The sequence below is a fragment of the Chinchilla lanigera genome, unplaced genomic scaffold, assembly GCF_000276665.1.
Source record: "Chinchilla lanigera isolate Chin_1 unplaced genomic scaffold, ChiLan1.0 scaffold00026, whole genome shotgun sequence".
Classification (NCBI taxonomy): domain Eukaryota; kingdom Metazoa; phylum Chordata; class Mammalia; order Rodentia; family Chinchillidae; genus Chinchilla; species Chinchilla lanigera.
The window spans coordinates 19,347,593-19,369,056 of record NW_004955427.1 but is presented as its reverse complement, the minus strand read 5'-3'; the positions used below and the strand labels follow the sequence as shown (position 1 = coordinate 19,369,056).

At 47.4% G+C, this 21,464-nt stretch overlaps 1 protein-coding gene across 3 annotated transcripts; it reads left to right on the top strand.

The window, feature by feature from the left end:
* The first annotated feature begins 1,297 nt into the window (after nt 1-1,297).
* Nucleotides 1,298-21,177, top strand: Popdc2 (popeye domain containing 2). 3 transcript variants are annotated; one of them, XM_013515175.1, is made up of 4 exons: nt 1,298-3,238; nt 10,004-10,112; nt 15,213-15,621; nt 19,779-20,327. In XM_013515175.1, exons 1-4 carry the CDS (start codon nt 2,748-2,750, stop codon nt 19,847-19,849), a joined length of 1,080 nt encoding a protein of 359 aa, XP_013370629.1. In that variant the 5' UTR covers nt 1,298-2,747; the 3' UTR covers nt 19,850-20,327. The 3 variants fall into 3 exon arrangements, with proteins under 3 accessions (XP_013370629.1, XP_005386509.1, XP_005386510.1); XM_005386452.2 differs by lacking the exon at nt 19,779-20,327 and adding an exon at nt 20,703-20,792 and having other exon boundaries at nt 1,924-3,238; nt 15,213-15,761; XM_005386453.2 differs by lacking the exon at nt 19,779-20,327 and adding an exon at nt 20,703-21,177 and having other exon boundaries at nt 1,939-3,238.
* The last annotated feature ends 287 nt before the right edge of the window (nt 21,178-21,464 follow it).

Genomic DNA, 21,464 nt, shown 5'->3' with positions numbered 1-21,464 from the left:
CTTTGGCATCTCCGTCAGTATTTTCCTCTGAACCCTCATTTCATGGGTGTGCAGTTTTTCCTGCACTAAAAGTTCCTTGAAGATGTTAATTCTCTTTCTCATCCTTATATCCCCTTATTGGCACACACAGTTTGTCCTGAGTAAATGCTCATTGAATTGAATCAAGTTATATGATTTCTGTTTCTTTCCTTTTGTTCTTCCCCAGATGTTTTCCATTCTACTTCTGCTTTCACGTTTGTGGATTTCCTTATAAGGACATACTGTTGTGATACACATTAAAATTTTCTTTCCTCTTTTGTCAAATCTGAGTTTAAAAATAAAGGAGCTACAACTTCTCATTGTCTTATTCTGATCACAGGTCCTGTCCTCTGGCTGTCACATCACTGTGTTTCTGACATATATGCCACCAGCAGTGTACCCCAGTCTCCTGTAGCAGTAAATGTATATAGGTAAAGGTAGACTCCCAAAATACCTGGGAGGATGGTTCAGACTCACACTGACCTAAGCTCTAATCCCCGCTCGCATACTTGCTCTGTGACCTTGAGCAAGTTCTTTCATTTCTCTAAGCTTGTTTCTTCCAATAAAAATAAAAATACCTTAGAATAGCATGGGAAACCTTAGTTGCTTGATAAACATTAGTATATTCTTTTTTTTTAATTTTTAAAATAAAAGGAGGAGAACATTAACAGACAACCATTTACAAAATAGCAAAAGAACAATACAAACAATGCAGAGTTACAAAGTGGTAGAAAATTAACAATGCTTGCATTATATATTGATATCTTCAAAGTTGTTTCTCATGAAAACAAATAGAGACATACAATATTGATCAATCAAAGAGTCATTAACTGGTAACATTAGTATACCAGGGCAAATGAACAGAAGTTAATGGATTGCCTGTCTCTTTAAAGGGTCAGGTCCAAGCCACTGGGTCGGCTGGCAGAGAGTGATGACCTGCTGGGAAATTCTATCTTTGGCAGAGCCTGTCAGTTGCTGCTCTGCTTCTGTGCTCTGAATCTCCTGCCCACAGGCGGCAGGACACCTACTCTGGCAGCTCGGGGCCACACGACTAAGGTAGCCAGATGAGCAGCGGCCTCATGGGAAAGTGGATGGCTTGGTTGGGAGGTAGACAAGTGACGTAAAAGTGTCATAGGGAAATCCCCGAAGTTTATGACGGCAAGGTCCAGATCCTAGCCACAAGTGAGGCTTGAGGTTGTTTCTTCTCTGAGCACTCTGGCCCTTCTCCTTACCACAGATGCTCCTCTGCCCCTGCTTGACTTTGCAAAGGAGATAGGATGCACGTTTGTTGGTCAATTGATTTTAATTAAGTTAAAAACTGGCTCCCCTCAATCTGCATACATGTTCACGGCCTCGTGCTGCGCCTGTCCGGTCTCACCCCTAGAAGTGCCGTCTTCCCGTTGCCTACGTCACCCCATGCCTCACCAAATACCAGAGCCTCTGTCTCCCTCCCCGTTGTCACCCTTCCTCCTGAGCTGCTACTGTTCGTTACACTTAACTCAGTTATTGTGCTTCACACGAGAACTGCTGTGGATCATGTCCTTTATGTCCGCTGACTGTGCAAACCACTTGGGACAGAATATTAAGTCTGACAGTCTGGGGTTCAGATCCTAGGTCTGTCTCTTATTCCCTGTGCAAACGTGTTCCCTCTCTGAGCCGGTTTCTCTTGTAGTAACTAAGGAGTAAGGATATAAAATGCTACTGTAGGTCTGGCACTTCCTGGGTGTTCAATAGGTAGATGCTATAATTTGGGTATTTGGTGATGGAGGAGCAATGGATTATCATTTATTCACTTACTCCATCCAGGTACATGTAGGACATCTTTGGTGTAGAATTCACAAAGCTCTTTTACAGTTACTTTTGTTGAGTGGGTGTCAGATAAATGCCTAATGATATCTGCAGTGTTTCCAAAGCTTTCAAGAGGTTTTCCAGTCTTCATGGCCAGGACTTTTTCTGGCAGTAGTCACACGCTGTCTTCCTTAGGTGTGACCTACGCAGGAGCAGGCGAGCCCTCCGGCCCTCCCCATGGGAGGCCTGCGCAGTGCCCTCTCTGCCTACCGAGTCGAGGTGAATTCCGTGCTTGCTTCCCTTTGTCCCTGCTTGCCCGCCTCTCTTGCCTGAAGTCTTATCTTGTCCTCTGGGAGGTATGCTAAGTGCTCTGCCAGCCTGCCTGAGTGCCTGGCCTGTTTTTTCTCACTGCCAGCACCTCCTGGATTCCAACTCCAAACATGGTAACCCTCTGGGGTCACCCTTTCTTCCGGTGCCAAGAGAGAACGCATTCCAAATGGAACACAAGTGTGCGTCCCATGCTGGGCTCTCTGCATTCTGCTTGGGAGCAACAGGGAGCAGGATGTGGCTGCCTCAGCCCACACTGCTTAGGTTTTCAGTCTCATTGTCCTTCCTTTCTCTCAGGACAGTTGAGGTTTTCCAATAAGAACCAAATATAAAGACCGTTCTAAGACACCTGGAGCCAAGGAAGCTTGCCAGGCTGCCGCAGGGAGAGCCGCAGGCTTGCTGAGGCAGAGAGAGAAAGTTTTGAAATTCTCCATGCAGTGTGCTATGTGCTGGTATTCATCCCCAAAGCCACCAGAAGCATTCCTCCCAGCAGAGGTGGAGCTGGTGGTGAGAAGCTGCAGGTGAGAAGATATCTGGGAGGACAGATTAATTCATCTGAGCTTCTCGTCTGAGGACAGCAGCAGAGCCCAGCGAGCCTTTGAGCCACCCCAGAGATGAGCACCAACAGCAGCACGGTGGGCCAGCTCCTCTGGCAGGGGCCTGTGTGTCTGAGCTGGAAGCAGGATCTGGAAGGGGCTGTTTACCACTTGGCTAACTGCTTCTTGCTCCTGGGCTTCATGGGAGGCAGCGGAGTATATGGATGCTTCTACCTTTTTGGCTTTCTGGGCACGGGCTACATGTGCTGCGTGCTGTGGGGCTGGTTCAATGCCTGTGGGCTGGACATCGTCCTGTGGAGTCTCCTGTTGGCAGTGGCCTGCCTGCTGCAGCTGGCACATCTGGTCTACCGCCTGCGCATGGACACCCTCCCTGAGGAGTTTGACCTCCTCTACAAGACACTGTGGCTGCCCCTGCAGGTGCCCCTGCACACCTACAAGGAGATTGTACTCTGCTGCCAGGAGCAGGTCTTGACTCTGGCCACGGAGCAGACCTATGCCGTGGAGGGGGAGACACCCATCAACCGCCTGTCCCTGCTGCTCTCAGGCCGGTAAGCTGCTCTGACGGTGGCATCACCCGGCATTTCTTTCCCCAGCCCCACTTCCTCGTTCCTAGTGTCCCTCTCCATTCCGTATCCCTTCAGTGAGGGAAGGATGTGGCAAGTCAAACAAACCGAAATAGATTTCTCCAGGAGTGAGTTTACTTCCTCTTCATATATTCCAAGAGGAAACTAGATCACTGGACCTCTTTCTGGCTGAAAAAAAAGTGACTTCATGTGTACTTGCTGCTGACAGATGTGGGATTCAGAGCCCAAATCTCTGTTTCTCTCTCTCTCTCTTTCTCTCTCTCTCTCTCTCTCTCTCTCTCTCTCTCACACACACACACACACACACACACACACACACACACCAGGACATGATGTCCAAATGTCTCTGTAAGCCTTGGAAAACTGAACATTTCAGTATGATTAATATTTTCCTTCCATAGGCATTCAACATTTGGTAAGCACCAACTGTGTGAAGGAAATGAGAGCAGAAACAGGGTGTTTCCGGTATCCTGTTTCCTGCCAGGGCGTCAAGGGAACAGCCCAGCGTGGGTCTGGGATGTCGTGTGCCAGCGCTGAAGTGTAGCCGCTCCGTGCGCAGCAAGGTGGGAGGGAATAGCCCTTGCCCGCTTTTCCATTCCCACTTGTTCTCTGGAGACTCTTGCAGGTCGCGAAGTCAAGTCCTGCAACTCTGAGGTCCCCCAGTGGCAGAAGAGTAGTGATGCCCACACGTGTCTCATGGAGGTTTCGGTGGAGGCTGATGTTGGTGGCAGTAGTCTTAATCTATGCTCCCTGAATGCCCAGTGCGGCCACTGATAGCTGATGAGAAAACACCACAGGGTTCTGTGCTGCGCATTTCTTGGGCAGTTGTGTTTTATTCTTTGAAGTACTTTATTGGCACTTGCTTACCCTCCTCGCACCTGCCAGCATACTTGAGCCCAAGAAGGTGGCTGAAAAGAACATGGTAATCAGAAGGCTCTGATTCAAAGAAAGAAAGAGAGAATGAGAGAGAGATAGGGAAAGGGAAGGGAGGGGAGGGAAAAGGAGGGCAGGGGAGTAAAAGAAAGGAGCCGGGTATGGTGGCTCATGCCTATAATCCCAGCACTTACGATGCTGGGGTAGGAAGATTGCTGTGAGTTCAAGGCCAGCTTGGGTTATGTAGTGAGTTCAAAGCTAACCTGAAGTGCATAGCAAGACTCTGTCTTTAAAAAATAAGTAAATAAAAGGAAAGGGAAAGGGAAAGGGAAAGGGAAAGGGAAAGGGAAAGGGAAAGGGAAGGGGAAAGGAAAGGAAAGGAAAGGAAAGGAAAGGAAAGGAAAGGAAAGGAAAGGAAAGGATAGGAAAAAGGGAGGAGGGGAGAGAGGAAGAAAGGAAAGAATGAAAGAGGAGAAAGAGAATGGAAAAAATTATGCAAGACTGTCAAGCCCGCAGTGGGGGAAAGGGTTGATAATGATGACAACTGTACAGTAACTACTGCTGCTAGAAGTAAAACACATTCACGTATTTATGGAATCCAGAGTATTACGTACAGAAGTTGTGGTTTTTATGGAACTCAGAGGTCCTGGGGCAAATGACCCCTATGGGGGGAGAGCTTGAGGGAGACTTTTCATCTCATTTGCAAGTGTAAACAGATGCAGGTGTCAGTGCCCCCGCAAGAACTATGGTTCCTGCCAGAAGGTTTGCTACCTGTACAGTTCTGTGCTTCAAAACCATCTAGGGAACTGGTTCATTCATGAGAATCCTGACATCATTTGCTCCTTTTAACTCCTCGGTTCAAAGGAGGGAATGGAGACAAGGAGGATGTCCCCCCTGCTGGAAGCAGGTGACAATTATCCCATGGTCCAGAGAGCAGATCCATGCTAGACCTGTGGCAAACTTGTCTAAGGCCACACCCTATGGAGGGGAAAGGAGGGCTTGTCCCTCCCGGTAGCATTTCTAGGAACTTAGCAACAAAATCCTATGTTAGAAATCAGACAATTTTGATTTTTCTCTTTGCTTTTAAAGTTTTGAACCAAGGATTTTGTTGCGTTTATTGTTTTGTTATCTCTCAGTGTCACTCTGTCCCAGAAAAAGGGGAAGAGGCTTCTGGCCTGTGAGTGGGCCCTGCTTGTGAGGGAGAGTCGCTGTGACCTGGCTGTTACAGCCCAGTTTCAGACACCTCGAAGGAGCCGAGGGAGCCCTGTGCCAGGAAGTCGGGGCCTCTCACACACACCTCCCCGTCTCCTGTGTGACTGTCATCTGGAGCCCTTGGCTCACACCTCAGAAGTCTTTTTGTTTTATTTCATGAGGGTAGTCAGTCTCTTCCAGGACCCAGAGAACAAAGTGACTTTCTTCAAAGCCTGTCACCCCAGCAAGCTGTGTTTTACTGTTGGAGAGTTTTTGTCCTATAAAATGCAAAGCACAAACTTCCACAAGTGCAATCCTGAGCAGGTTGCTGTCTTAAGCTATTCCCTTAGAAGGAAGCCACCCGTCACCCAAGAGACGAAGAAGGAAGAAGAGGCAAATGATAAAGCGCACAATAAACCTGCTTAAATGGCTTCTGTGAGCACTCTAGGATTTTGTCACTCCTTGGTGACTTGCCAGAGAGCCGGTGTCCTCGCCTGAGGAGATGGGGGAGATGTGCCGTGTGTATGCCCCGGAGGTTGCCCCCAACCCAGTGTCTTCCTTTCTCAGAGAAGTTTTTTCTTGAGGCTATGATTCTGCTTTTATGGTAATACAAATGAATATGTTTGTTTATTTACTCTTCCTTCCTTCTTTCTTTCTTTCCTTCCTTCTGCCTTCCCCCCTTCCACAAATATTTATCAAGAGTGTGAGGGACTAGGGACCTGGGGTTAAAAGTGAAAACTATTGTCTTTGAACTCATGGAGCTTGCCGTCTATCACAGAAGCCAGTAATTAATGTGTGTCATCGTGGTTAACAGTGGATGTGGTGTCTCCACGGAGAAAGGAAAGCACAAGCAGAGCATGAAGGAGCGGGTCTCAGTTTTTGTGGGGGGATTTCCTGGAAGGAAAAATCCTTCCCAGACAGGATTTCCTGGAAGGAGCATTTAAAGCTGAGACCTGAGGAGAGAGGTCCCCCTGGAGCAGCGTACGTGAATGAGGTAGGAGAATGTAGCACCTCATTTTCCCTTGTGTTCTGTCATTGCTCAGAAGGGTCTTGAAGGAGCAAGCATGTCTGCCTTTGGAGGGCATGGGCTCGCTCCACCCTTCACCTGATTTGAGACCTGCATCCCCTTGTCTTCCTTCTTTAGGTGCTCAGGTCATGGGCAATAGCCTATTAACTGGTGATGGTCTTTGGTAATTTAAAATTCATCTGAGGCAAGAAGGTGCCTCTGTAGGCAAAGGAGGAAGGAAAAAAGATCTCTGAGGCGTACACATCCATTTGGAGGGAGGTACCCTTCTGCTGGAAAACCTCCTGCATCCTTGGAGTCTGGGGATGCAGACATGGGTACAGTCTGGCTCTTACCTCTGAGGATTTCACAGTTTAGTGGAAACCAGAGGCACGTAAATAACCTGGCGCAGGTCAGTGTGGTAAGTGCACTGTAGCAGGTGCGTGGAGGAGGCAGAGAGATGGACTCCTTCCGGTGGCAGACTCTCAGAGTCAGCGGTACACATGCACACGTGTATATCTAGGCATTCTTGAAGAGCAAGACCAAGGAGTGCTAATATTCCATTGACCATAACTTAACTCCTTGGCTATACCTAGCAGCAAGGGAGGTAAGGAGTAGTCTTTAGCTGTGAACTCCCTCTAGCACTATGGAGGAAGGAAAAGTAGGTAATGGAGAGACTGCCACACTGGATTTCTCAGATCTCTGTCCATCTCTACCCTAATTGTTTCCTGGTATCCTACTTTTCCTTCAGAACGCTAATGTTCAAATGTCATGTTCTTTGAGAAGTCTCCTACCCAGAGAGAATGGATTTCTCTCCCACCGCTATGCTCCCATTCCACAGCAGCACTTACACGTTGACCCGCAGCAGGTTATGTATGTTCCTGTGATTTCCACTCAACTGTGGAATCTTTAAAGGCAAGAGCCAGACTGCACCCATTTCCTTATCCTTCTACCTCCAGGAATGCAGGAGGTGCTCTGTGAATATGTGTTTAGCTGGTAAAGCTACAGAAATAATGCAAGCATGTCTTCAGCCAAATAGACATATACACCGTAGAGATACAAAAGTTTTTCTTCCTCCTTTCCTGACAGACTTACTTTCTTGCCTGGTACAACTTAGCATGAATCTCTGAGTTTTCTGGGGAGAGAAAGAAAATACCCAAACTGGATCCTAGTCATTTTCCAGATGCTACATTATAGGTGAAATACACTCACTCCCCACAGGAGTCAGTGCCATACCATGGATTTGAACAGATTCTTCCAAAGTACAGTTCCCCATCCCTACAGGAGCAAAGCGGCAGATGAGGGGCTGACCACTGGGATTGAAAACCAGGTACAGTGTAGTGCTTCCACCCCTGCGCTGTGAGAACAAGCCTATGGTCATGAACTAGTCAAGAGCAGTCATTAAACCTATTGATAGTGGGAAATAAAAATATTCCTAAAATTAATATCAATTATGAACTAGAATCCCTGGCTTTGGACACACAACCCTCATCTATTTAGCTGGAGGGAGAAAAGGATGTTTTAAAAAAAGCAAGGATATGTCATCAAAGTCCAGGGAAGGTACACACTTGAGCCTCGGGTAGGAATTAAAATAAGAACTTGTTCTCCTGAGCATTTTGTATGGTGTCTGGTTTCTCTTCCCTATGGCCAGTTCAGCTATATGCTTTTACAAGGTCTGAGTTATATAACTTAAAACACAAGGTTTTGGTTTTTTAATCAAGGAGTATATGGGTTTTGCAAATGTCTGATAGTTGTTCCCATTCAAAACATCAGCTAATTCCAATTCCACTGACCATGGAAAGGGTTTGAATGGCTCAGCTCTGGTTAATTGTCCAGCCCAGGGCCATCCCTGGAACAGCGCGTGGGCTCCTATTGTCCAAAACCAGAAGCTGTCACTGCCACATTATGGGTGGTTGTTGAGCATGGAGCGGGGACAATGCTAGGAGCATCCAGCATCACCTACCAAAAGCTCTGATAACGGTGTCGTGGTGAAAAGACCATCTCGGTTCTGCCACTTGACAGCTATGAAACCTTAATTCACCCATCAGCCTTTCTGAGCATCCGTTTTCTCAGCTGTAAAATACAGAAAAGAATAATCTCCCTTGAGTTATTTTGATGATTAAATAAGAGAAGACTTGTGAAGTGTCTAACAGAGGCTGCTCTGTAATGGACACACCATTTTCTTCGAAGTAGCTATAGTGCAAGCATGTGGTGTATAAACTGTGGCTCTTCATGTGGCCTACCGAAAGAGGGAAAGGGGAAGATACCCGAGGCTGAACCTCTGTAATGGTGTCATCCAGCGGAATGACGGAAGCCTTCTATGTTGTAGAATATGGTAGCCACCAGGTACACGTGGCTATGGAGCCCCTGAAACGCGGTTAGTGTAACTGAGGAACTGGATTTTTAACTATTTAGTTTTAATGAATGTGAATACAAACTTAAATAGTAGAGTTCTAGCATGGTGGTTTCCATCCTAGCTACACAATAGGATCAGCAGGAAGATTTTTAAAACTAATAATGTCCAAATCCCACTTTCAGGTTCCTGTTTAATTGCTCTGTGATAAGGCCCAAGCCTTGTTTTGGTTTGCTGGTTTTTATATTATTTTATTTTGCAGTACTAGGGATCAAACCCAGAATCATGAACATGCTAGGCAAGTGTACTCTAACAACGAGCTACAAGCCCAGTCCTTAATTTCTTTCTTGCTTTTTCTTCCTTCCTTCCTTCCTTCCTTCCTTCCTTCCTTCCTTCCTTCTTCCTTCCTACCTTCCTTCCATCCCTCCCTTCCTTCTTTCTTCCCTTCCTTCCTTCCTCTTCTCCTCTCCCCTCTTCTTCCTTCTGCTCCTCCCCCTTCTTTCTCCCTCTCTTTCTGTCTGTCTGTCTCTGTCTTTCTCCTGACAGTTGAAATCCAGGGCCTCACACATAATGGGCAAGCACTCTACTACTGAGCTATATCCCCAGCCCCAACCCTCCTTGGGACTTTTGTTGTTTTTGTTTTGTTTCATTTTGCAGTACTGGGGATTGAACCCAGGACATTTGCACTGAGCTACATCTGCAGCCCCCTTTTTAAAAAAATTTTTTTTTTAAATTTTTTTGTCTTTTTATGCAGTTCAGGCTGGTCTTGAACTCACTTTGTATGCTAGGCTGCCCTCAAACTCAATCCTCCTGCCTCAGCCTCCCAAGTGCTGGGATTACAGGTGTGCACCACCACACCAGGCTCCTCAGCCCCTTTTGATTTTTTGTTTTGAGGTAAGATCTAAGTTGCTAAATTGCGCAGCCTGGATTCAAACTTGTGATAGTCCTGCCTCAGCCTCCTGAAGTGCTGGGTTACAGGTATATGCATCATGCCTGGGGTTTTTAAAAGCTTCCCTGGGGCTTCTATTTTTTAAAAGCTTCTTTGGGGCTTCTATTTTGCAGCCTGGAATGGAGTATCACCGGTAAGGAGAAGGCAGAGGAAAATGGAGGCTCAGGAAGTCTGCATGGGTCCCTTTCTAAACAGTGTCCATGCAGCAGACACTATTTCTGCTTTGGGTTTTACTGCTCTTTAGGCCAGGTATTTCTGCTGGAACATTCATGTTAATCAGCAACACGTGACTTCAGCAAATGTCCCTGGAGCAGCCATTTACGTCCCTTTCCTATAGCACCTCTCCTCTCCCTTTGCCAGGGTTCGTGTGAGCCAGGATGGGCAGTTTCTGCACTACATCTTTCCATACCAGTTCCTGGACTCTCCTGAGTGGGAGTCGCTGCGGCCCTCCGAGGAAGGCCTCTTCCAGGTAATCGGGGGGCCTTGGCAGCCCTGCTTTCCCCATCCTACTGTGAGCCAGCAACGTGCACGTCTCCGACCTTCCCCCTCACCGCTCTCCTCTGGCCCTAGCACGGGGATGCTGGGGTGGGACCGTGACCACACTCTGCTCGGTGGAAGGAGCCCTGGGGTCTGGGCGAAAGGGGGAAGGATAGGGAGGCACTGCTCATGGACAGGTGGTCATGCCGCTCCCAAGTCTAAAACTTCAGTCCCCTCGGCTGCCTCTCCAGCCCTCCTTTCCACATCCGTTTTGCTCACACTGGCCATGCTGGACTACTGGTGCTTCCCTAAACACAACACGTTGTCATCCCACGTCGTGCTTGGTTCCTACTGTCCCTTCCGTTGGAATGCATTCTCGCTTCTAGGTGAAAGACCACGGCCCCCCACTTCCGCTGCGAAGCCTGGCCAGACCCTCGCCCCTGTTTCCCCAGCAGCCTCCCGTTCCTGCCTCCCTGTTCTCCTCCTTCCACTCCCGCTGACTGCTGCACGTGATGCACATTGTTCTAATGAGCCAGGTTCCTCCTTCCTGTCTTCCGTGTGATGAAACTCTTGGAAGTAAAACTCCGAGTTTCTCCCTCCCTCTGTTCTCAGGCTCCAAAGCACGGCCCCTGGGACACAGTAGGTATCAACACGGCTAGCTAAACCGGCTGGCCAGGGGACAGTTCATGGCTAGGAGGACTCTATTGGGCGCTCAGATAAATGCCCCAAGGAGAGGGGCAAGGAGAGTGGCTGCTTGGTCCCTCTTCTCTTCTCTGCCAATCCTTTAGATGCTGCTACTTTTGCTGTAGCTCTTCCTTACTGAATGGCTAGCATGTAGCAGGTACTGCATGCTGTATGCCTTTGGGTTAGGTATATTATTACCCCACTTAGTAGATGAAGCAGCTAAAGCCCCAAAACGTCATGAAATTCAACTAGAAAGTTGCAAAGCGCAGTTGCCCAGATCTACTATTTATGTTCTTTTTTAAGAATAGAAGGACCGTCGGAGCAGTGGAGTTTCACACATACACCCTTAGGGACTCCCTGTCCAGATAGTCTGCCAGCACTGGACTCCGTATGTCACCCACCACTTTTGTCAGGGAGCCTCAAGCCAGTGTATAAGCCAACCCCAGAAGAACACATACCAGGCAATGTCACTTGGCCGGGTGTGTTTCCTTCCCCACCCTGACAGTTGGCTTGTGGTGACGGGGCCTGAGAGGCAGGGCCACCAGCTATAGTTCCCTCCAATCAAAATCCCACCCTGCCCTCCCCACACCCCCCCCCCAGCACCCAGTGACCTCTGCAGGGAACTCCCTCAGGCTGTAGAAATGTCCGGGAGGGCTGAATCAAGGCCTGAGCCGGTCCCACCAGGGCTCTGACCCTGACACGGCGGAACAGGTGGTGAGAGGCTGGGTTCCTCCCCTGAGTTATGCTGGAAGGAAGGGCCGTCACCCCAGATGGCCTCTGCGCCTGGGATGAGAACGGCCACTTGCCTCCCATTTATATTTTTAGTGTGCATCTCCTTTGGGTGCAGTGAGATCCACACGTCCACAATTGGCTGTGTAAAGTCCCATTTCCTCTTTGCAAATATCACATGTCCTTAGCATCTAACACAAGTCATCACTATTCCTCCGATCTGCATCCTATTTTACTGGACTGAAAGCCTATTTGCATGTTATCTCACTGATCTCGCCAACGAGCCTCTGAGGTGGATATGAAATTATAAGCTAGAAAACTTTCTGATAGATATGCCTGTACATACTTGGGAACCAAGCAAGAAACATACCTGGAGTACCTTTGTGAAGCTTTAACGCAGGACATGAGAAAGTGACATTCAGTTGTTTTGCCCTATACAGGATTGGTAGTCTTCACTTGATTCATTCATTCAGTTCAGTAATGTTTATTGAGCACTTATTTTTTTTTTTATTTTAAAGAGAAAAAAATAACACCATTGAAGACAAAAACAGGACAACACAAAAACAATAAAAACAATATAGGATTTCAAAACAAGATGACAGGAGTTAACAGTGATTGTTATATTACAAATTGTTATCTTCAGTGAAGATGCTGAGTTCCCCAGATGTAAGAATGCAAGATTGATCAAACCATTGTTAAAGACAATAACAAGTAAAAGAAAAATTAGAAATGATACAGAGCTTCATTAAACAAGATGGCAGGAATTTAACAATGATTGCTATATCCAAGCACTCACTGTTCAGGGTGCTTGGAATATATCAGGGAACAGAACCAATGGAGGTTCCTGCCCTTATGCAATTTGCATTCTAGTGAGAGACATGAAAAGTAATCTATACACAAAATTAATGAATAAATTATGCAATATGTTACATGATAATAACTGCTAGTTTACAAAAACATAAAGTAGTATAAGGGAGAGATGGTTGCAGCTGTAATGAGGGTGGTCATGGAGGAGCTTGGGAAGCAGTGAGATTTGAGCAAAGACCTGAAAGGGGACAGTGTGAGCTGCAGTGTCTGGGGAAGAGCATATCCGACAGAGGGAGTGTGAGTGCAGACCGAGAGGTGGACTGGTGTGTTAAGGATGAGAAAGGGGGCAGGACACAGGGAGCAGAGGAAGGGAGGAGAGAGATTCGCTGGAGGACGCTGAAGAGCTAAGGGGAGCCCGATCACGGAAGGTGCAGAGCTTGATTTTCTAGATATGGGCAACAAGGCTTCCCTGCGACTTTGATGTGGGATATGAAGGAAAGAATCGAGGAAGCCCGAGGCTCTGATCCGAGCCGCTGGAAGGATGGAGCTGCTGCCACCTGAGAGCCGGTTGGGGGATGGAAGTTCAGTTTGAGAACCGTAGGTTCGCATCCCCTGGGGACTGTGAAACGGAGATGCGGAGTAGGCAGTGGGATATTTCCCTCTGGAGTTCAGTACCAAGGTCTGGGCTTGAGACAAATGCTTGAACATGTGGAGAGAGAAGGGATTCAAGAATGGCGTTTCAAGAATTAAGCAGTTGGACAGAAAAAAAGGAAGTCGTGAAGGAATCTGAAAAGGAGAAAGCAGGAAATTTGCCCCTGCAGCGCATGGCACCTGGGGACCTAGAGCAGGAGGTGTGTCAAGGGGCAAGGGGTCAGGTGCAAACTGAGTGCTGAATGCCCCCCTTCAGAGGGCTCCACACATGGGAACTTCTAGGCGCAAAGCCTTATTGATTTGACAGAGGGATTTGAGACAGTAAGCAGAGATAATTTTTGTTCAAGGAGTTTTGCTAAAAAGAGGAGCAAATTAGTGAAGTGGTAGTTAGCCAGGGAAGTGAGGTAAAATATTTTCATTTCTTTTTAATTTTGTTTTTTTAAATAGAAGAAGTAAATGCATTCCTACAGGAGTGCCTGCAACCTTTGTGTTTGGCTTTAACGGACTGGTTTCACTGAGATTAGTTCTTTGTCAGCCTGATTTCTTGTTTGGGAATTCTAAGTACCGACTAAGGTACAGGCGATGCTGTGATAACTACTTGCAGAGCTGTTGTTAAGTCTTATTTTCAGAATTCTATCTCAACAGGCAACATGGACAGAGTAAGTAACCCATCTGATATCACATATCTGTAAAGAAGTAAAGCTGAGACTGCTGGCCTTGTTAGTGTAATTTAGGGTCCTGCCCACAGTGAGAACCCTCAGCAGGAGAAGCTATAAGAGGCAGATTAATAAATACAATAAATATAGGGGAGGCACCCCAAACATGGAGGACAGGAAAAGGGAAGGGAGACCTACCAGGCGGGGCAGGAATTTAAAGGCTTGCACCTGATCTAAAACAGAATGTGTGGGAAGTCAGGCCTACCTTTGCTTTGAAAATCCACATAAAGTTCTTAACCAGTGCCTGGCGCATAGTCACCTCTCAGAAAATGTTCGCTGCTGTCATTCACAAATACCCATCCTAATCTCTGCCAACCCAAAGTATTGGGTTGATTAAATTATGTTAAAAATCATGAGGTTCTGTACCCTTTTCCTGTACTGTCCTTAACACGTTTCACTGTAATCCCAGCTTTACCACTCGGTATTGTTTTAACAAGGATTTTTTAAGTATCCACTGCACTTCAGGTACATATTATTGCCTAATATAATCCTGTGTCATCGGCACACCGTGAGTGCTCAGAAACTGCTAGATGAATAAAGGGGCCTTTGGCTGTCACTCAAGGGTTTGTTTCCTTGTGACATTTACCTCATTTAGTCATCAGATCTTTTTAGTTACTTATAGTGGTCAATAGTAGTGTCTTGGTTAATTTTCTCTTGTTGCTGAGACAAAATACCTGACACTCAAATTAAAGAGAAAAAGGTTTATTTAGCTCACGGTTTGTGGAGGCTTCAGTCCATACTCAGCTGGCTCCAGAGTGGTATATGGCACAGGGCAACAGTTGGTGGCAGAAGACAGCAAAAGCAACAAAAGCAAAAAGGGAGGAGCGGCAGAGAGCAAGGCTCTTTTCCTCCCTTATATTTTATGCAAACTACCTGCCCCAGGGCTGGTGTAGCACTCACGCGCATAATCCCCGCATTGGACCATGGATCAATCATAAACTCTAGAAGCCCGCCCCATGACTGCATGAGTCTTTGAGGGGACACTGAGACACCAACCATAACAAGCAGCTTGACGTACTTATCAGAAGCCTCCTCTCTAATGGAACTTTTCCCCAGCTCTACCCCAATAGATTATGGTTCTTTATTCTTAAAAGTGAGTGGTCACCTGCATTTTGACCTCTCTTTAGAGCACAGGACCCCCAGCCCCTACCCTTCGTCACATGACTCAGAACCTTCTGCGGCCATTTCTGGTGTCAGCCATGGAGCTGCAGGCCATGAGGGGTGGGGACACTGGACATGGAGACTGAGCTGCAGGAGGTAGTAGGCAAGTGAGTGAGTGGCTGACCCCAGGGCTCCTAAGATGGACACCTCCCAGCTGGGTGCACGCAGAAGTCAGTGCTTGGGTTGCCTCCAGGCAAGGCATGGAGGGGACTTCAGTAAAAGTGAAGCCGCTGGCCAAGAAGCCATAGGTTTCTCTGTGCTCAGCCTGGACACACTCTCCAGTGCAACCTTGCCTCTGTGCTCCTGATTTTCTCTTGTTGTTTCTCCTGATTTTCTCCCCTCAGGTCACTCTAACTGCCGAGACTGAATGTAGCTACATTTCCTGGCCCCGGAAAAGTCTCCACCATCTTCTGACCAAAGAACGATACACCTCCCGCCTCTTCGCAGTCCTGCTGGGCTATGACATCTCCGAGAAGCTCTACACACTCAACGAGAAGCTCTTTGCTAAGTTTGGACTGCGCTTCGACATCCGCCTCCCCAGCCTGTACCACGTGCTAGGTCCTTCTGCCTCGGAAGGGGGGCCAGAGTCCGAGAAAGACGAGGAGGAAGGCTTCGCACCAGCCAGGTCTCCTGCTCCAGTGGTGCCCACCTCTGTCCAGCAACCCCCACCTTGTTCTCCCCATCCAGCTGTCACCAACCCTCCTGCACCTCTGTCCCGGGCCCGGATGTCCAGGCCTGACAGCAGCGTCCTGGGTGAGGACTCCACCAGTCTGGTGCTGGAGGATTTTGAGGAGGTGTCAGGATCAGAGTCGTTTATGGATTATAGGAGTGATGGGGAATACATGAGGTGAGGGCAGAACTAACTTGGGCACGGTCACCGGCTCAGGACCCACGTAAGTACGGACAGGGCGGCTGTGCACCTTCCTGCTGGCACCTGGCCTTGGCTCAGCTTGTAAGGGCAAAAGCACTGTTTTACAGGGCATTTCCTCCTAGCAGCTCACAGAATGCGGCATTAATCCAGCCTCGTAGACAGCAACTCACTCCGGGTGCATGCAAGGCATGAAGGGATTTTTAAAACTCATTCATTATTAACCCCGATTGCATTTGGAAAGTGGGCTGGTAGGCATTTTGAGCAGGCAGGCAGATTGCTAAATTCTTTTGCCAAGTTGTGCTAATAGCTAAGGCCTCCACTGGGGTTAAATGGGGTTTTATTTGTGGCCTAAAGGCAAAAAAAAAAATGCTAGTGTGGTTCTACTTCCCACTGATTGTCTTTCTGGCGTAGAGTGGTTCTGGAAAGCAGTTGTTAGCCCAGACGAAGGAGGAAGCTGTTAACATCACATATTTTGTAATAGGCTCATGGAGGTGTTGGTCACTCGGGCAGCGGATTGGAGGCTGCTCTGATTAAATGCCATTATGACTGGATGGATCCCTGGCTTTTCCCAAGTGCCCACACATTTGAGGGTGGGCTGGGCATGAATTTGGGAGTGCCTGACGCTGTGCACAGGATTTCCCCCATGGGAGTGTGGACAGGAAAGGCCTCAGTTCTGGGAAATTGCTTTCATGTTTCCCTTGGCTGCCCTCCCAGTGCTGTGACATTCTCCTCTGGGACTCTACCCAGCCATGGTGGAGGCCCGCCTTTTCCTGAGGAAAATCCCACCGTCTTCCATTTGGGAGGCGTTTTAAGTGAAGGAGTACTAAGAAGCCCAGCCATCTTTGGAAAGAACCAACAGATTTCTTGAGAAACTAGCCCAGGGAGGAAGGCCTCCAGGCTTTACAAAGTGAATGAGCAGATGTATGTATAGTTCCAAAAGCAGCTTACATAGATGGTGAAGGATAAGAGGAGAGCTATTTGACCTTGTAGATAAGAGGAGGGAGTTTGTCATCTCTTACGGTATGGGGATCCTGAGAACCACCACTGAGCTCATTCTGGGATAACAGGGATTCACTAAGCCCTGTGATCACAGTGCTGGCACCGTCTACTTGCACTGCCTGCCCTCCCGGCCCTCCCCGCCTGTCATCCTGGTTGCCAGCCTGTGATGCCCCTGGATCCCTCACTCTGTCCAACGTGTGGACCTACGTGTACCCTCCCTCAACAGCACGGGCTCTCTGCTGTCTCATGGCATCCTTCCTTGTCTTCTCTTTTACTGGTTCTACTTATTTTCTTTCTTTTCTCTGACTTCTGCCTAGTCCTTAGCTGCCTCTGTTTTCTGCTCTTAAGTGTCCCTCTTCTTCTTCCCAGATCTTTTCTCACACTTCATTGGGACTCTGTCTTTTCCTATTTTATTGCTCATATATTTAGCATTCCTGGTGCCTTCTTTTCCTTTTGCCTATTTTGTGGTCTTGCTATATTATTCTTTCTCTCAAACTACCTCATACCCTCTTCTTAATTTTTTAATCCCAGCACCTCCAAGATCACTAACTTTTCTCTATCAAGAGAACTACTCGAGTGAAGGAGTAAAAATTCCCAACTTTAGGAATGTTTTCCAGTCCTCAGGTGGCAGCAACATGGTAAACCAAGGACCCCAGGACTGTGAATTCAAGGTCCTGGCTTCTACTTGCTATTCTTTGTAGCAGGTCTGGATGTGCTATAAACCAAACCTGTGACTTTTTGCAAACCATACAACCTCACTGAATCTCAGTTTCTCTGTTGAGTTGCTGGGGCCAGCTGTCCCCAGGAGCCCTTTGGATTGATGTGAGCAGACAAAGGGTGAGCTTTTCAGATGAGGGGAGGAGGAGCTTCAGTCCCTGGGCGATGGACACAAACCCCAGGGCATCTGTGTGTCTCTCAGCAGGAACTCTCTGCTACATTTCACTACCATTTCTCTGTGACTCGGGACTGTTTGCCTGGCTGGGGGTGAGAGACTCTGCTGGGCTAGAAGATCCTGTTATTCTGTACTGTGAAGACTATATCTGCTGCTACGTGACCTATAGACACTGTGTGTGCAAGGCCTCAATCATTAATAATCACAAGTGCTCAATCATTAATAATATCCTATGAAATGCCTCTTTCTAAATTCAGCCTTTTCTGAAACTTGAGATGATAAGACTCCTCATGCATTGTTCTCTAAAGTAGTGGCACTTGCAATATATAAAGTACTAGCTTTTGCAATAGTAGGTGTTTTATGTTTGTCTAAGTAATAGAAAAGAAAAATATACTGCTTACTTTTCAAACCATAGAACTATTTGAAAACATGACCAAATTGCCCAAATTTCATCAATTTAGAGTGCAATAATGGGACTTCAATTCAAGATCTTGTGAAATTGTGTTTTTTGGATATTTCGCTTGACTTATTTGCCATCAAACTCCTTATAGGGTTATTACTATAAAGAATAAGCATATTCCCTTACAAACTGATTGGTAGCAATTTATTTTTATTTCCTTTATAAGGTAGGACACCATTCATTGTCTGTTTCCCGGCTCCTTGACTACCAGAAGTTTAAACTCATTGCTGTTTGTGCCAGCGCAGCACTTACGTAAGAGGCACGCAGCTGGCTGGACTCTGCGTTGTTAGGAGCGGCCCGGCCTAACCCTGTGGACACCAGTGCTCGCCCCTCACACCAATCCAATTTAAGAACATCTAAAAATAAATAGTCAGAGCTTCCACTGGAGCACTTTTCTGAAGATAATACATTATTTTCTCCCGGTGACACCCAAAACTGAGCTGAAAATGGAAACTGCTTCTCGTAACAAGTGAAGCAGTGCTGCAGGGTGATGTATCCGTGTGGCGTCTCTCACAGATCCTCATTATCCACACTTCACTGGGATTTTTCAACTTAATTCTGTGGGCGGCCTCCCCGGGGTTTCATTCTGTGTCTTACTTCTAGGAAATGCTTGGTCACTGGGGGACCCATACTGAAATGCATTTCTGAGGTGGTCAGCTCAGTTAGATAAATGATCCATTATCTCAGACTAAATTGGAATCTGCTCGCCATTTGGCCAGTTGTCATTATTTTTTTTTTCCTGTTGTCTGAAAACTCTGTGGTTGGCGTGGTAAACCACATTTTCTGTTTATTATTTAAATAAGTGAATGATAAACTCATTACTAAATGGAGACAAACTGTGGCTCGAGGAAGGCGGGCCAGACCAGGGCATACTATCAAGGGCCAGAGAACCAACTCGACGTTTGCTCACTGTCTAGTCTGTATTTCAGGCAATGTGCTCTGTAGCCTCGTGAGAAACAGTCGAAGGAGTTGAACACGTTTAATCTGCAAGGAAAGAGAAAGTACAGCATCTTCAAACTTTTTAAAAATTGGAATAGAATTTGACTTAACTTAGGGGCAGAAATTGAATTAAAGACTGAAAGTGCGGAAGAGAAGGATCTCAGCTCAGTGTTAGTAGTGACATTCGTGGAGCAGTAGGTGACTTGTCACTGGGAGAGGTTAAGCAGGGACCAGAAGAAATCTTTTTGAGACTTTATGTGATTAAAGCCCTGGGAGAAGGATACCTTAGATCAGTGGTGGCGAACCTGTGGCACACCTGTCATTTGTTTTTCTTTTAAGATAAAAGATATTAATGTATGAGTTGTTTTTTCTAAACTAAGGCTTTTGTGTTCGGGTTTAATTGCAGGGCTGGCACTTTGCAGTAAATAAGTGGGTTTGAGTTGCAGTTTGGGCTCTGGTCTGTAAGGTTCTGAAGGTTCACATCACTGCCTTAGAGCATTGCTCTGACTGCTGCTTCTAACTCCGCCGCCCTGCACCTCTGCAGTTCTACCAGCTGGGGCCCCAGTCCTGCCACTGACCGCTTTTGGGAGCTGATTGACCTCTGTCCACCTCCCTGGGTTGCTGGGAGGGGTACCGAGATAAAGGCAGTCTGTAAGGTGTAAGCACGAGTCAAGTACGTAGTGAAGATTAAAACTGTGGTGTGCACAGCTGTTCAGGAGTCTCCCTGGCCCCATTTTGTGCTCTGTCAGAGACACAAGATTCTCCTCATTTCTCCCAGTCTGGCTTTCCAGGGGAGGTGGCAGCAGGCAGAGTCCCCTGACGAAAGGATCCACCAAGATGTGGAGGCCAGAAGAGAACCTGTCTCCTCAGCTCCCTGGCTGCACCCTGTTCTCCTGGGTGTCTTCCGGAGGAGACAGTTCTCAGTCACACCGTTTTCATATTCTTTCCCTCAGAAAGGTCTGCAAAGTGCCTTGGTGGCTGGCACTGCGGTGAACAACCCTTCCCTTGTGGAACCTCTGGAAAGACTCCCAGGTGGTCCCGAGGCCACCTGCTACCTCCACCTGCCAGGGGCCTCCTGCATCAGCCGGGAGACCAGCAGCTGCTCCTCGTGTAGCCTGGGGTGCCCCACAACCCCGCAGCTCCCAGGTCCCTCCGCTTTTGTTGTTCAGACTTCATTTTCCTAAAAATAGAAGACAGCAGTCTTACAAGTCTTACCATATCTCAGTATAGACTTCTTCTTCTTCTTCTTTTGGTTCTTTGAGATGGGGTGATGTAGTCCAGGCTGGCCTCGAACTTGTGATGCTCCTGCCTCAGCCCCCAAGTGCCAGGATTGTAGCATGTGTCACCAGGCCTGGCTTTGTTTTTTTCTCAAACTCATCCATTCTCATCCATTCTATTCTCAAACTCTATCCATTGTTCATAGGAAGCAGCAAAAGGAGATGTCTTGGTCTCCTCACCTATCAAAGAGGTGAGGAGACCAGGTAACCTCAAAACTGACTCTCTCCGATATTCTAGGATGAAAGTGTTCAGAAGCACCACCGCCCCTACTGTCAGGCCTTCGGCACGGTCATCACTGGGAGTCAGTAGGGAGCAGAAACACGAGAGGGCCCGTGAAGTTGGGCAGGCTGTCTGCAGCCACAGCACTGAAATCCTTTCTCTTTTTCCTTCCACAGCTTCTGGAACTCCACTTCAGACCTCCTTTCGAACTACGGCCAGGATCAGGGCCCCTTTGGCTCCAGTCCACACTCCAGAGCTCTAAGGATCCCGGGGCGGTCTTCTGTGTGGCCAGGACAGCTCTCTTGAGTGTTCACAGGACGGTCACTCGTGTGCTCACCTCCCCACCACTGGAAGACTCTCGGGCGAGGCAGGCGTGGACACGAGGTGCCCACACTGCAACTGCTGAGGGATGCAGCAGAACTCACCCTCAGGAGTGAGTTCCTTGTTCCAGGGCAAGCCCCAGACACTGTTCTTGCCCAGCTGAGGACCGCGGCAACTTGTGCACCTTCTGGGAGCCTCATCCTCTCCGTCAGTGGATTAGAAAGCCCACTCACAGGGCTCTTGTGAGGATCAAATGAGTTGATTTTAGATGAAGCACCTAGACGTGGCATGGCACCTGTGAGGCACTCAATAAATCACCCTCCTCCTTTCCCTGTGTTGTTTCTTTGTCCACAGGTTTTCCCTGTGGTTCATTTTTACTTTTCTAGTGAGATTCAATTTACAGAAGCAAACATTTCAAGAACCTAATTTTCCTTTAGACTTTCACATTCAACATAAAAATATATTGTTCTCCTTATGAACCTGGTATTAGAAAATAGTTTTTAGAGGGATTTTTACTAACTCAATTAGGTTTCTTTAAACACTGAAAAGTAGATTTATAAATTTAATATATTCTCTTTTTTCCCTAAATACATCAGCATATGTTCTGCTTGTCTATT